Source organism: Strongylocentrotus purpuratus, unplaced genomic scaffold (genome assembly GCF_000002235.5).
Source record: "Strongylocentrotus purpuratus isolate Spur 01 unplaced genomic scaffold, Spur_5.0 spur5_scaffold_16, whole genome shotgun sequence".
NCBI classification, from domain to species: domain Eukaryota; kingdom Metazoa; phylum Echinodermata; class Echinoidea; order Camarodonta; family Strongylocentrotidae; genus Strongylocentrotus; species Strongylocentrotus purpuratus.
Window position 1 is genome coordinate 14,940,185 of NW_022145601.1, and position 14,535 is coordinate 14,954,719.

General features: G+C 41.1%; 1 protein-coding gene across 1 annotated transcript; it reads left to right on the forward strand.

Annotated features, from left to right (window-relative positions):
• The first annotated feature begins 907 nt into the window (after positions 1–907).
• LOC575755 (prohibitin-2) lies at positions 908–14,499 on the forward strand. Its single transcript, XM_030986875.1, has 7 exons — positions 908–1,143; positions 5,668–5,829; positions 6,614–6,798; positions 9,156–9,246; positions 10,725–10,867; positions 12,495–12,572; positions 13,059–14,499. Exons 1-7 carry the CDS (start codon positions 1,017–1,019, stop codon positions 13,155–13,157), a joined length of 885 nt encoding a protein of 294 aa, XP_030842735.1. The 5' UTR covers positions 908–1,016; the 3' UTR covers positions 13,158–14,499.
• Positions 14,500–14,535: the final 36 nt, after the last annotated feature.

Genomic DNA, 14,535 nt, shown 5'->3' on the forward strand with positions numbered 1-14,535 from the left:
AAAGATATATAAAGGTGCACTTTGTCTAAACAAATCCGGGAACTATACTCAAAGGTTTTTTGTTTTTAATTCTTTGATTGGGGAAAAAAATGGTGCATATTTTCTACCTTAAATTTATAGACAAGTTTTGGAAACGCCTCCATTAAAAAAAAATGAAATGGAAGCTTTTTATCATGTGAAAGAATATGTTTTGACTAATACGTGATGATACAAATTTTGCAGAGAAACTGCCTACTAATTGACATATTTGTTGAATTATCATAGATGTCGCGAATGCACAGCAACATCATATTGAACATTGGTGCATATATGTTTCTGCCTTTTTGCTAATTTAGATTGAAGTCTATTGCCATATATAAACCTCTGAAGGCAATATTTAAACAATATTGAATTGAAATTTTGCACCCAAAACCCTTGAACCGCAATTTTACCACTACTGGTCCAAATCATCTCGTTGCCAGCGAAAAAGGAGTCCTGGAACAATCATTTGTTCACATTTGCCCCGGTTGGATTTAGTAGTACGCTACGTCAGTGTCCACAATATTGCCATATACTCTAGACCTAATGATGAAAAATGCTAGGGCATGATGAAATCTAGTGATCCTCCGACAAGAAGACTATCTTGTAGATTTTTTGTCTTTAATAGTCTTTATTTTAATACCCTTTTGCAATGTTTTTAGAACAAATAAATCTTGATAAACAGACAAATTTCGTTATTTGATTTTTTAATTTCTATTTCTACGTTTTATGTACAGAATTTAAATTTTTGATTATTTTACTCATCTTATTTTTATATTTTTGTATTGATCTCTTTTTATGAGATCGTAAAAGTTTGTAACATAAGACTATTTACCAAAGTGCGCATGCGTGAAGTACCAGCATGCAAATAATGGATCAGTTACGTGACCATGTGTAAAATGCGTATCGCTTGCACAACACGCGAAGCGTTCTGTGTGGGACTAATATTAAGTTACAGTGGCAGTGCAGTGTATTAGAACTATACGAGCTCAGAGAAAATGGCCCAGAAAATTGGAGATTTGCTTGGAAGGCTAGCTAAAGGACCCGCAGGACTTGGGAAAGGAGTTCAATTCCTCATTGGTGCTGCAGCAGTAGGATATGGAGTCAAAGAATCAATTTACAATGGTGAAATTTAACTTCTTATTTTTTTTCTTTTTCAATCACGATCACATAATTTGATGATTGATTCACCATGTTGATGTTCACATTCACAGTTCAATATTTTTGGAGATTAAAATTCACTCACATTCTTTGAGTCAGGCAGGACTAGTGGCCACACAATTTGCCATCAGTAAATCATCAAGTCAATTAGAACTCTGTAGTTGAATAGTACCTCTTATACTAGAACATGTAGAATAGATGATAAGTTTGCGAGTGACTCGGTGTGAGTGTGAGTGTGCTTTCATTCCAGGCATCTAAAAATTTAGTAAAAATGTGATTTTTTAGTGCAGGCATTGGGTCTGTTCATTAAAATGCAAAGGAAGTAGCCTTAAGTGTTAGGGCTAGGTGATAATGTGAATAGTCTGAGTATGACAGGATATCGGAAATGAGAATCGGCAGCGAAAATGCGGAGGATCCTTATTTTTGTGGACGCATCTGTAGTGACGGAGCGGAATATAATCTTACTGGGCCTAAATAACTACGCAATATGCTTAATTACAATACTAAGGGTCAATCCTACCATAGGCTGTAGAAGTAACTGCTTGAAGTAAGTCTCAAGAAGCACCGATGAGTGGAGCTCCACGAAGCTACGTTGAGATCCGAGACTCAGAGGAACACAGCAAACGGCATGTCGGGCGGTTACAGTTCCAGTCCAAATCTAACCTACCCAGTATGGGATATGGCCAGGAAAACTACCGCGGGTGTCGCCAAATGCGGGACTTGCGCGCATATACCCGCCAGAGCCGTATTGGCTCAGGCTGAATCACTACATTATTCCCCACTTAATGAGTTTGCAGCCTACTTCTAACTAAAACTAAACTAAAACTAACTTAAAACTACTCCCGTACCGCAGTGCGGGGTCACGCCGTTCCCGCTGGTGGATGGGTCAAGGACCCTCCTTGCCAGCACCGGTGAAGTCTTGGCCTTTCCAGAGGGCGGGCGCCTTTATCATACCTTAATAAGTACTGTATTCCAAAATTTGGTACGGGAAATATATAAAAAACTACAAAACTACAAAACTACAAAACTACAAAAACGCCCGTTTCCAACAGAAAATACTTATGGCTAGTGATGCTAAAAACCAGGCCCTAGGAATGTTCAGGGAACCAGAAATATCCTAGCATCTGTAGCTTGGTATATTTAATTACTAAATAGGATTCAAGTCCCGGAAATGTCCCAGGGATCAAGAACATAAAGAAACAGAAATATACCAGTTAACCCTACCGTGCCGGTTATACATATTACATAATGACAAATTGCAAAACGTCTTGGCACAGGCATAAGGGATTAACCGGGGCATTACATTAAATTCCCAAGGTGACCGAGCATGAAAGTGTGAGTGATCAACATAAACGATGAATGGCAATAAGTGTGCAGAAAAGGGGAAGAGCCCAATGGCTCCCCATTCCCCAAGTTCAGTTTGGATGGTACAATGTCCAGAAACTGGGCAATCCCACATGAGAGCCAAACGGCTCCCTACAGGCAGTCCAAACGGTGCATATAAGAAGTATTAGAATGATAAAAGCAGATCACTGAAATCAGATGGAAAATGATATAGAAGGTGAAAACACTTCAACAAAATAAGATTACATTTTCTGGGCCACTTGGCACCCGGGGGCACAATAGCCACTACCGGCAAGTTCCTGATATCATTCAGGGCACCCAGGCCCACAACACCATCAGCATAGATAACTCCGCTAACCGAAGCAGAAACTTTTCAGTTTTATGTAATTGTTATCCATTCAGTTTAAAAACATCAACACTTAAAGTTCAGGAACTCAGAATGGATGATTTACAATGAAATTAAACAGTGTAAACAAAAGTGAACTAAAATATATATATTTAAGACAAACATGTTATTTCCCCCGATCAAACACGATCCGAGGAATCCAAAATGGGAGCCTGTGGGTGGGCTGGAAAAGGGAGAGGTCACTACCCTGGAGCCCTGGACTCCCAACAACCTTACATCTTACCCGCTTCCCACTAGAAGGAGGCACCACGGCCGTCCTAGCGACTACCTGGACAAAGGGACCGACCGAAGAGTCAGGCGGGTCACTAACATTATTTACCTTGACAAAGGGACCGACCGAAGAGTCAGGCGGGTCACTAACATTAACTACCTTGTCCAAGGGACCGACCGAAGAGTCAGGCGGGTCACTAACATTAACTACCTTGTCCAAGGGACCGACCGAAGAGTCAGGCGGGTCACTAACATTAACTACCCCAGTATTTACCGATTGTAGGCCTCTCGGTTTCCAGATCGGAGATCGGCCTCGCTCTCCGATCCCTCCAGGTTTTCCGGAACACCAGTAGCCACGGGAGATAGAGGGCGGGCATGGGAAAGCATAGAAAACTCCAAAGACTTAACAGTCTTCAGTATTTCTTCTAGCATACAATCGGTGTTGTACGCATGCGTCTTAAGACTGGCGACTTCCTCTTTTAAATAGCCAATGTCATTCCTGGCCTGAACTTCAAAAGGCGTTGTGACCTTCCCCCGGTCCTCCACAGGAGCCGGACGGGGAACATCTCGACCTTTGGAAACTGTTGGGGAACGATTCAGGGGATGGGGTTGCCTATGACGATAAATTACTGGCTCCTCAACCGTATCATACCTGTCCACCTCCCGACCGTACATGCAAGTCTGCTGCACCTGCTGCCGAGAAGCTGGATATAAACGGCGGGGCTCGCTCTCGTACACTACACGTTGGGTGTGTTGTGCCCACCTGATGGCATCCAGAGCCTCCTCGATGGACCTTGGGCCCGTATTTAAAGCCGTTAAACCAGCCGCCTTATCCGTACAACCCTGGCATAGTTGCAACACCATTTGAGTGTCGTCACCCCTACGGTCCCACCCAAAAGCCTCATGGAACAATGCTTGGAGTCGGTCGGATCATCCTAAGAGGGACTCCTCCGGGAGTTGGCGAGCCGTTCAAAATTCGGCTATGGCCTCCTCCGGAAATCGGGTAGCCCCAAACCGACGCCCCATCGCTGTCAACATCGGGTAATAAGAATTAGTGCCCATATCCCTAAGGTTGGAAAAACAATCCGACGCAGACCCTTCCAGACACCAGCCTAGAACATCCAAACACTCACTCGGACTCCAGTGGCACGGCGCCGCATAGCTCGTGAATTTCCTGAGAAAGGAATGCCAACTAGTCCTCCCATCAAAACTAAGCGACCTCGGCAGACGGGGGGCCAATCTCGGCGCCCCTGCGACCTGTAATCTCCCTGACCCCCTGGTGGGGATTCCCTAGAAGGAGGATAATAATTACGTGGGGGTTCCCTGGAAGGCGGACAGTTATCTTCCCTAAACCAATACTCGGCCGAGGGCTCGGCTGGGGAGCTGGCCGGTTGCGGCGAGCTCCTTCCCTGCCGTGACTCAGCCGCAGAACCGGCTATAGGCCCAGCTGGGCCTCCTGCCGATTACGCCATTGTAGTGACGGAGCGGAATATAATCTTACTGGGCCTAAATAACTACGCAATATGCTTAATTACAATACTAAGGGTCAATCCTACCATAGGCTGTAGAAGTAACTGCTTGACGTAAGTCTCAAGAAGCACCGATGAGTGGAGCTCCACGAAGCTACGTTGAGATCCGAGACTCAGAGGAACACAGCAAACGGCATGTCGCGCGGTTACAGTTCCAGTCCAAATCTAACCTACCCAGTATGGGATATGGCCAGGAAAACTACCGCGGGTGTCGCCAAATGCGGGACTTGCGCGCATATACCCGCCAGAGCCGTATTGGCTCAGGCTGAATCACTACACATCTGTCCGCGTTAACAAAGACGATCCTTGTTGTGTGGACGATCCTTATTCTCGGACCAGCGCCCCTACTGCCAACTCTCGCATGCAGAGGCAGGTAAACAAAACCTAAAATGCGGTCAAAATCACCCCTTCCCGTTTATACCCGACGAACATTACAATTTACACACTGGCTTCGGAGTTCTCTAGTGACTTTGGTTCCGGCTGAAATGCAAAGACACCAGGTATACCCCACAAAAAAACTGTTTTTTTTATTGTCAATTTGAAATTGATTCTTGCTTTATGATAATAGCGCTGAGTGTAAAAAGGCACGAACGCAGGGAGTACGCTTAACTCAGCGAACTCTGTGTGTGGATATTGTATACTAAACTAATTTCTATTAGGGGAAGAAAAAAAACATGTACCGGTACGCTAAATGTTATACTAATATAGGACAGCAAAAAGAATGCCCAATGATTCAGCTCTTGAGACATTACTAGTCTCCCTTTACTTCAAATGCTGCTCCATAAACTTGACTTTGTGATGTTTATGACAAGTGGATGTTCATGTAGCTTTGACCATTTCTTCTTCTTCTTCTTCTTCTTCCAGTATAGTACACTCCGCCGTTGGCGCATTATCGTACCTTGTGCTTGTCAAGTGCCGAGTGTACAGAGCAAGTAAAAAGGCTCTACAAGGATTCTATGTGCAGCTATTTATTCTTATCATTTCTGTTTCTTTCTACAGTTGATGGTGGTCACAGATCTGTGATATTTAGCAGGATTGGTGGAGTCCAGGATGCAGTGTATGCTGAAGGTCTTCATTTCAGAATTCCTTGGTTCCAGTGGCCCACCATCTTTGACATCAGAGCTAAGCCAAGGAGGATATCATCACCTACCGGAAGCAAAGGTTTGTCATCAAAATCCGTTCATATTTGATGAGGCACTGTCTAGTTCAGAGGTTCAGATTTGCCGGCCGAATCAGTAACACGTGATGATAAATATTGTGGAGTGTGGACACTAGATCCTCCCAGGTCCATTCATTGCCAGACAATCCTTTTTTCCATAGGCCTTCATTTACCCCTCTTCCTCAATCTTTAGAATTTTTTTTTTTGTCAGACAGAGTAGCAACCATTTTGATATACTATGAGTTTACATTTGGTTAAACCTCACCGAAGTCCTCATGTACCTTTCTTCCTCAAATTTGTTGTAATAAAAATTCTGCCCATCATATTTTGAAGTTGATGGTCTTTTAGCGATTGAGCAAAGCAGACAAAGAAGCAACTGTCTTGACATTTTATTCACGCCGAATCTCTGTTTGTGCAGGTTTAGCAGATGTATCTATGAACAATTGCTTTTACTGTACTTTGTTCTTAGGACAGTTAGGGATGGGGGTACAGGTACTTGACATTTTTGGTAGGCCAGATCGTCTGGTAGGTCTGGTTTGTGTTAGAATAATCTTCATGGATCCGAAATTCAACATGTAGCTGTCCCAAAATGATACAAACTTTTGAATAAAAATTGCTTAGTGGTGATTATTATGAGAACATTCTTCCTAAAACTTGCTACAGGTGCTACGATTTTGTAACTGATCTTTCAGATTTACAGATAAGAAACAAATTTGGATGATGGATAAGAATTATCATCCTTGAACTTGCGATAGATACAACTATATTTTGCTCTTGATCGTTCAGATTTGCAGATGGTGAACATCACACTGCGTGTCCTCTTCAGACCAGTCGCCGCTGATCTTCCCAAGATCCTACAGCAACTTGGCACAGATTATGACGAGAGGGTACTGCCCTCTATCTGTAACGAGGTGCTCAAGGGCGTGGTCGCAAAGTTCAACGCGTCACAGCTGATCACACAACGTCAGCAGGTAGGTTTTCTTTTCTTCGTCTCTCTCTCATAAGGCCTGTCTCCATCAGCTTGAGATTGCCAAATATCCCGCTATTTTAACTATCCCAATCGCAAATTATCCAGTTAATTTGCGTCTTCATCAGCCCAAAGTTGCAATTAGCGGGATATTTGGTCGGGATAATCATCCCAAGATATCTTGGGATAGTTTGCAAAATATCCCACTATTTGGCAAAACATCCCGCTATGTGCCCGGTGCGTTTTCACCAGAAAGACTTGCACTGTGCGCGAACGCTGAGCAAAATATCTTGAGCTAATTTCTCAAGGACGAGTTTCAAGTTTCGAGGTCGAATCTCGAGCTGATAAGGAAACGCCTTTTGTTTACTAATATTTGTAATACTTATTGCAGTTTCACAGTGAAGAAAAACACCAGTGAAAACCTAGCTTCAGAGAAAACGACTCTTCTAATTCTTGTGTAGGTGGTATTTAATTTCCAGTCTATAAGTACATGTAGAAGATGGGTTCTGTGAATGAAATTCAAGAATATATTTTGGATTGAATGGTTAAAGTGTAATATAGAAATAGCATACCTTTGGCTAGTGCTGTAAGTCGGACGCTATGTTTGTGTTCGGTTCGGTTCGGCAGAGTTCGGTAATTTTTCACCCGAACTTGGTTCGGTTCGGGGTTCGGTAGAACAATAGCAAGCAGCGTTATAGCCACGGCGGTCGGCACTGGGCGGGCTGGCCGCCCTGCTGGGGCCGACCAGCCCGGAGGACTTCTGCACACTGCTTCCGACTAGCACGAATTTCACATTAAAAAACTGCTCTAAACGTAATTATTTGTGAAGAAAAATACTACTTACATTCGTATTTCCGTCTTGAATCGTGTTTTATTTTCAATTTTAAAAGAATCATGTTTTCAATTTGTCAATAAATGATAAAAGATTTTCCGAGACGGGTCTTGTCTAATGTTAGAGTCATGAAAGCTGCCATCTTGAATAATAGAGACTCAGGCTCGTCAATAACTGTTTTTTATAAGTTTTTATTTTCAATAGGAAAAATATAAAAGCCCTATTTTTCCTAAATAAATAAATACCATACTATAATATTTATTTATTTCATTATTTATATTGTAAAATTTGTCCGATATGGTTACAATTATTTTTTTTTTTTGAATGGGTTTGAGCTGAACTTGTTTTGATCACGCACATGTATTCTTGTTTATGGCTTGCGATCGCGACGTAGCGTGGTTAGGATTTGGGATTTAAATGGCGCCAGTGAAGTTGCGCCCACCACTGGATAGGCATAAATCACAAAGGCGAAAAATGGGAAAAAAGTAAATATAAAATGAGCAATCATGACATGAAAATTAGGTACAAAATGACAAGTTTATTAGCTTGCAAAATGGTTTACATTTTTCTGCCGAACATCCGAACCAGGCCTTTGCGTTCGGTTCGGAAGTGCCATGTTCGGCGAACTTCGGTTCGGTTCGGCGGTTCGGCTACAGCACTACCTTTGGCTCATGTACAAGTGTCATGAGCATCACTTGCAATATCTCCTGAATGTCATTTCAGAAATGTTAGTTTGGCTTCATACATCAAGTCCCTAAGTTTAGTATTACCATTTTTCCCCCTTTCAATTAGATAGACTTAATGAATCAACAGGGAAACTGTTTTGTTAAAAATTTGATATACGGTATCTTTAATTTGACATGAAGTTTTTGAATTCTCATCTGAGCTTTGTGGTTATGATTTTACTATCATTGACTTAAAGCTTATCTGCCGTAGTTTACAGAAGGGATTAGACCGCTCTGCAAGGTCACTGGACAGGTGGTTATCTCATCAACTCAGCCCTCAGTTAACATAAGAAAAAGAGGATCATGGGGGACCAATGGTCACCGATAAGGCATTGTTTGTTATATAGAGGGCGCAAGTAGCTACCAGTAGTGCAGTGGGCCTTTAAATTCAGAATGTAAGTTTCTGTCTGGAGTCATAGTACACAGCGTTTATGTGGACAAGATTACGATGTTGGGCACTGTCTTGAAATACATTCACTTTCAGGGGGCTTTCATCTATCCTCAAAAACTACCCCAAAAATAGAAACATGAGTCCTTTTGTTCCAGTGGGGGAAGTAAGGGAATTTCAGAAAATCAATGGCGTATCCACTGGATGGTTGGCTGCATACCCTTTTTAGTGCCTGCAAGTACTATTCATTGATGGACTGGTGATATTATGAGGTTGACTTAGAGTGATCTTTGAATATTAGACCCTATCGGTGGAATAAACAGGGACTTTGACATTCATTAATTGCTGGGAATCATGATATAATATGTGTCTATAAAGTTTAAAGTCTTTGATTTTATTTTCTTCTTTTTTACCAGGTGAGTTTGATGATCAGGAAGCAGCTGACCGACAGAGCCAGTGATTTTGGCCTCATCCTGGATGATGTATCTATCACTGAACTCAGCTTTGGTAAGACCACCCCCCCCCCCCCCTCTCTCTCTCTCTCTCTCTCTCTCTTTCACTCTCTTTCTCTCTTTCTCTCTCTCTCTCATTCTCTCTCTCTCTCTCTCCCTCCCCCACACTCTTTCACCCTCTCTATCACTTTCCCTACTTCTCTTTGTCTCTGGATGTCTGCATTCTCTTGAAGTCCAGGGGGTGTTTCTCAAAGACTAAGATCAACTTTAAGTTGGACTTTACTATCTATGGCAGGCCTTTCATGCCACTGGTTGCTCTCACCATTGGTTTCCCAATTATGATCTTTAGATAAAAAAATTATTAAATAATGAACTATCAAAAAAAAATAAATACAGGGTACCTGGTAGGAATGTATTCCTTGAAATGCTAGAGCGCCGTATGGCAGCCATGCTAAAGCTAGGGTAATAATCGGGAGCGCCAGGAGGGTCGAATCTGACTGACATGAGCGCTACACAAGAATCCACTATTATTATTATTATTATTATTTGTGACCATGATTTGTACATCCCTTGAGAGACCAATGCCAGTAAATGGCGAGAGCAAACAGTGGCATAAACAGCCTGCCATAGTTAAGTCCAACTTAAAGTAGATCTTAGTCTTTGTGAAACACCTCCCAGGTCTAAGTCTGAAGATAATGATGATGAACAGTATTAGTTTAGCTTGTGTTACATGATGTCTCTGTATTCTAGAAATTTAACAACATTTCCTGTATTAATTTGTTTGATTACTACATGTAGTATCAGCAGTATGGGTTCGCTTACAGTTCACTTATATCACATTTATCAGAACTTACATCAAAGTATTAAAACAAAAACAAAACAAAAATGAACAATTTGTCCCTTTTTAGAGGGGGCTGTAAAGATCAAGAATCTTAAATTTAAAAAGATGATTTTTTCGGGGGAACGCCAGTCGTCTTGTGTGTATATGTACCACATACACCAAATTGATGTAGCAATCTGCTGGTTTAGATTCATTGCGCCTAAAAACTTGCAATGTTGAAGTTGCAAACAGATCCTAAATATTTTAATCAAGCTTAAAGACAAGTTTGAGTTCTGGGAAGAGTGAAAAATAATTTGTGAGCGTTATCATTATGCTAGTGTGGAATAACGTCAGATAAAAAGTGTTACCTGAAAAGCATGGCTCTTCAAATGCCTTAATATTCGAAATATGGCATGTAACGTCATAAAAATCATATGTTTGTGTAGTCCCATATACATATTTCTGTGTACAGAGCTTGTAACTTTACCAAGACTGGGCCAAATTTCTTACCATTTTGATGATTCCAGAACCTTGCAGTACACACCGATACTTATATGCTAGATGATCAACCTTTTTTGATCGATTCCACAACGTTTCTTTCACAATGCAATTGCATGACCAGAACTCATCTTTATCTTTAAGTGGTTTAGAGCTCTCCGTTAAGCAATGTTACCGAGCATCTTTGTTCCCTTTTGTATTTTTAACCCTTATAGGTGCCGACTATACAGCAGCGGTAGAGTCTAAGCAGGTAGCCCAGCAGGAGGCACAGAGGGCCATGTTCCTGGTCGAGAGGGCCGTCCAAGAGAGACAACAGAAGGTCGTCCAGGCAGAAGGAGAGGCAGAATCTGCCGTAATGATATCCTTTTTAACAAGCTTGTTTGCTCAATCCATTCATTTTAAAACGGACAAATTCAAAGCGTTGGTTAATGGTCAAGTGTTTGAACATCTGGCCCCTGTTTCATAACCTTGTTATCAATAACAAGTTTCAATCACTGTTAAAAGCTACTGAAATCTTTGCATTTGATTGGCTGAGAGCAAATTTGTCGCAGAATCTTGGCATTTGTTATTGATAACAAGGTTTATGAAACGGGGTCCAGTACCACATTGACCTGAGACATTGCGCAGTCACAGTCAAATGATGATTATCCCCAATATGTGATGCCAGTTCCTAAGATCTTAGAGAGACTCTTCTGGTAATCCCCTGAGAAACCAGAGTAATCATAATGCCTTGAGGGGGACCGTCTGTAATCTTGATGATTGACCCTAACCTTGGTGTCCTTGGACGTCCCTTGTAGGATGCCGGACACCGGGTTTCCCTCGGTGGTCTTTCATTGTAAACCCAGACGGACAGGACACCATCTGATACGGGATGTGAGCTGCCACCGCTAGAGATCCTGCGGTGTTCCGTAGCTCCATCTCAGGATGGGACAGAGTGGGTTGGGTCACCAAGAAAGTTAGGAAGCGGGAAAAGATCTTGCTATGTGGCAGGGAGAGGGGTTGGACAAAATGAGTCTTTCAGGAAAGTCTTGGGACATCCAGTTTCCTGTTGGACGCCACCCCCACCCCTGTTGCTAGTAAGCATTTGTTTTGTTTGGTCAGTCAGGACGGGGAGACTGTGGGTTGGAATCCAGAAGGGTCTGTCTGGGAATCCTTGGCTGGCTCCGTGATCACAAACATCTTTGGTAATCTGATGACTATAAACTAAATGTAGGAGTGTCGTGGTCGAGTGGTTTAAGGTGCTTGACTGGAGATGCGAAGGTCAAGGGTTCGAATCCCGACACGGCACTAGTATCCTTTGGCAAGATATTAACCTACACTTGCTACTCTCCAACCAGGTGTTAAAATGGGTACCCGGCGTCAAGTAACGCCTGGCTGGAATGCTCCCCAGGGAGTGGAAATTGTGCACACAGTGTTTTTTTCAAGTATTGAATCCAATGACCAGGGTAATAGTATATCTGTGAAGCGCTTAGAGACATCATGGATGTATTAAGCGCTATATAAAAGCAGAATTATTATTATTCATAAAGATTGGATGCTATTTGAAAGTGCACAGTGGTACGTACATCCAATTCTTTATTCCATTTGCTCAACAAACCTAAGTACCTAACACTAATATGTAGTTGTGATAATACATTAGAATGAAACTTTGTAAAAGTGATCTCTTGTTCCATGGGTATCCAAACGTGCCAGATATTTTGATGTTACCTTTTAACATCTATGATGCTCATAATGAAATGCAGTCCTAAAAATAGATTCAAATTGGAGATATCAGACTGCATACATGCACTTGTTATTCCTTGTTCTACGTATAATATTAGTAGTAATAATAGTCCATAATAAAAAAAAAAGTATAGCTTTTACTACTTAGTCTCTATGCGCTTCCAAAGAGCTTCAGAAATTTACTAGTAGTAAGTTTTCTCATTACATATTTGTATTTTCTGTGAGATTTTGTTGTATTCCTTGACTATTTTCTTGTGATTTACTTGGGAGAGGCCATCTCATCAAACCCTGGCTACCTTCAACTGAGGAAGATCAGAGCAGCACAGAGTATTGCCAGAACGGTGAGATATTTTTTTGGAATAAATATTTTAGTTTTTGTTAAAATGCAAAATCCTGGACCTCCCCATAGCCCTCTTGGGCCTCTCTGTATTTCACCACTCTGACCTGTCTAGTTATGAAATTGACACTCGCTGTTCCTTTCCAAAATCTCAAACTCTCTGTACCTCTACCATTCCTCTACCAGTCCCACCCCCCCCCCCCCCCCACCTCACCTCTCTACCATTGCTCCACCTCTCGACGTTGTGATTAATATACAGTCAAACCTGCTTTAGTGACCACCTGTCTACAACAAGCACATTTTTTGTTACCCTTGAAAATGGTTTCTCATTGAAACATGTACTAAAGGAACCTGTCTACAAAGACCACTTTTTGTGCTTCCCTTGGGCGGTCGCTGTAGACAGGTTTGACTGTATATGATTGACTGCTCAGCCTTTTAATCGCCTCCATCTCTCTCTCTCTCTCTCTCTCTCTCTCTCTCTCTTCCGCAGATTGCCAACTCTCAGAATCGTGTGTACCTCAACGCTGGCAGTCTCCTACTCAACCTCACAGATAAGGACTTTGCTATCATTGCTCTGGACAAGAAGTGATGATATTCAACTAAATTCTATATATATATATGTCGCTTGGGATGTTGATATTCACAACGTGTAAGTGATATTAAACATGCAACCACTATACCATCATTCGATTAACTTTTGATATAAACATCATGGCATTGTTTCATGAAACTTTCGTAAGTATACATGTAAGTTCGCTGACAAGCCATAGCAAAGAAAGTGTGTTTTATTATTAATGTGCATTTCATTGGGATGTCTGTGAACTTGTACTTATGACAGTTTCATGAAACAATTCTCAGATTTGAATCATTCAACTTAATTTAAAAGTAAAAAAAATGGAGACCATGTTCCCATCTGCTATAACTGTTTTACTTGCCCCTTTTCCTTCAAATTAATCTTAATTTGATTCAGAGATCAAACTTGTATTTGATGTTTGAAAAAATAATAATAATATTCAGTTCTTGTATAGCGCATATCACATAACGTCCCGTTGGGCTTCTAAAGAGCTTTGTAAATGATTACCCTAGCTTTAGCTTGCTTGTGTATTTTAATAATCATTTACCCCAAGGCCTGTCTTTTATACAGTACAGTGTAGTTCGATTTATCAGTAAAATGTAGTCCACAGGAGCCATCAGAGATAATTCCCCTCCCGCGTAAATATCGAAAACATGTAATTTGCTGTTGATCCTTCAACTTTCATAAATGAGAATGTTATAAGGCTTTACTTAGTACCTGGCTTTCCAACTTGAGACAATCTAAGCTAGCATTGTCTGATCATGTATTCATTATGATGCGAAACCATCTGTGGCAAATGCGGATGCAAAGGCTTTAAATTTCGCAAGTTTTTTTTGGATTGAATTAGTTTGGTGCATGTATTACTCCTTTCACAAGGAAAGTATATCTTACCATTGACAGATAATGATTTCATTATGTTTTTGTTACTGTAGATTAGCAGCATATGCATCATAACATTATAAGCTGTCACTTAAAACAATGAAAGAAAAACGTTCATTCAAGTAATTTTTCCTCATATACGCACTGTATTATTACAAGATCTTTTCAAATGTTTTGAAAGGAATTTAAAGGTTTTGCATTAGATGATCAAAGTATTTTATGAATCTTTATAAAGTTCCTTTGAAAAATATTCTGTAAGTATCTCTTTTCTAGATATCTTACGACATGACAGAACCCTTCAGATTATGAATTTTTGACCAAAATATTGAGCAGATTTTCTTGTTCTATCATTGTTTTCTGATGTGAATGATCATTGTATGTCTATCAAACTATGGAGTTTGATAAAGGACTATATAATGTGTGAATGTTTGAGATTTTTCATGAAGAAATACAAACTATTATGACATGATTCCTAGCATACCAAGGCTCTCTTTGTGTGTCTTCGCGTTTATTG

Excerpts from the sequence above, each read along its gene's own strand:
- LOC575755 (XM_030986875.1), top strand. The coding sequence starts at position 1,017 with ATGGCCCAGAAAATTGGAGATTTGCTTGGAAGGCTAGCTAAAGGACCC. Across the intron at positions 5,830-6,613 it reads ATCACCTACCGGAAGCAAAG|ATTTGCAGATGGTGAACATC; the intron begins GTTTGTCATCAA and ends TTGATCGTTCAG. Across the intron at positions 9,247-10,724 it reads TATCACTGAACTCAGCTTTG|GTGCCGACTATACAGCAGCG; the intron begins GTAAGACCACCC and ends TAACCCTTATAG.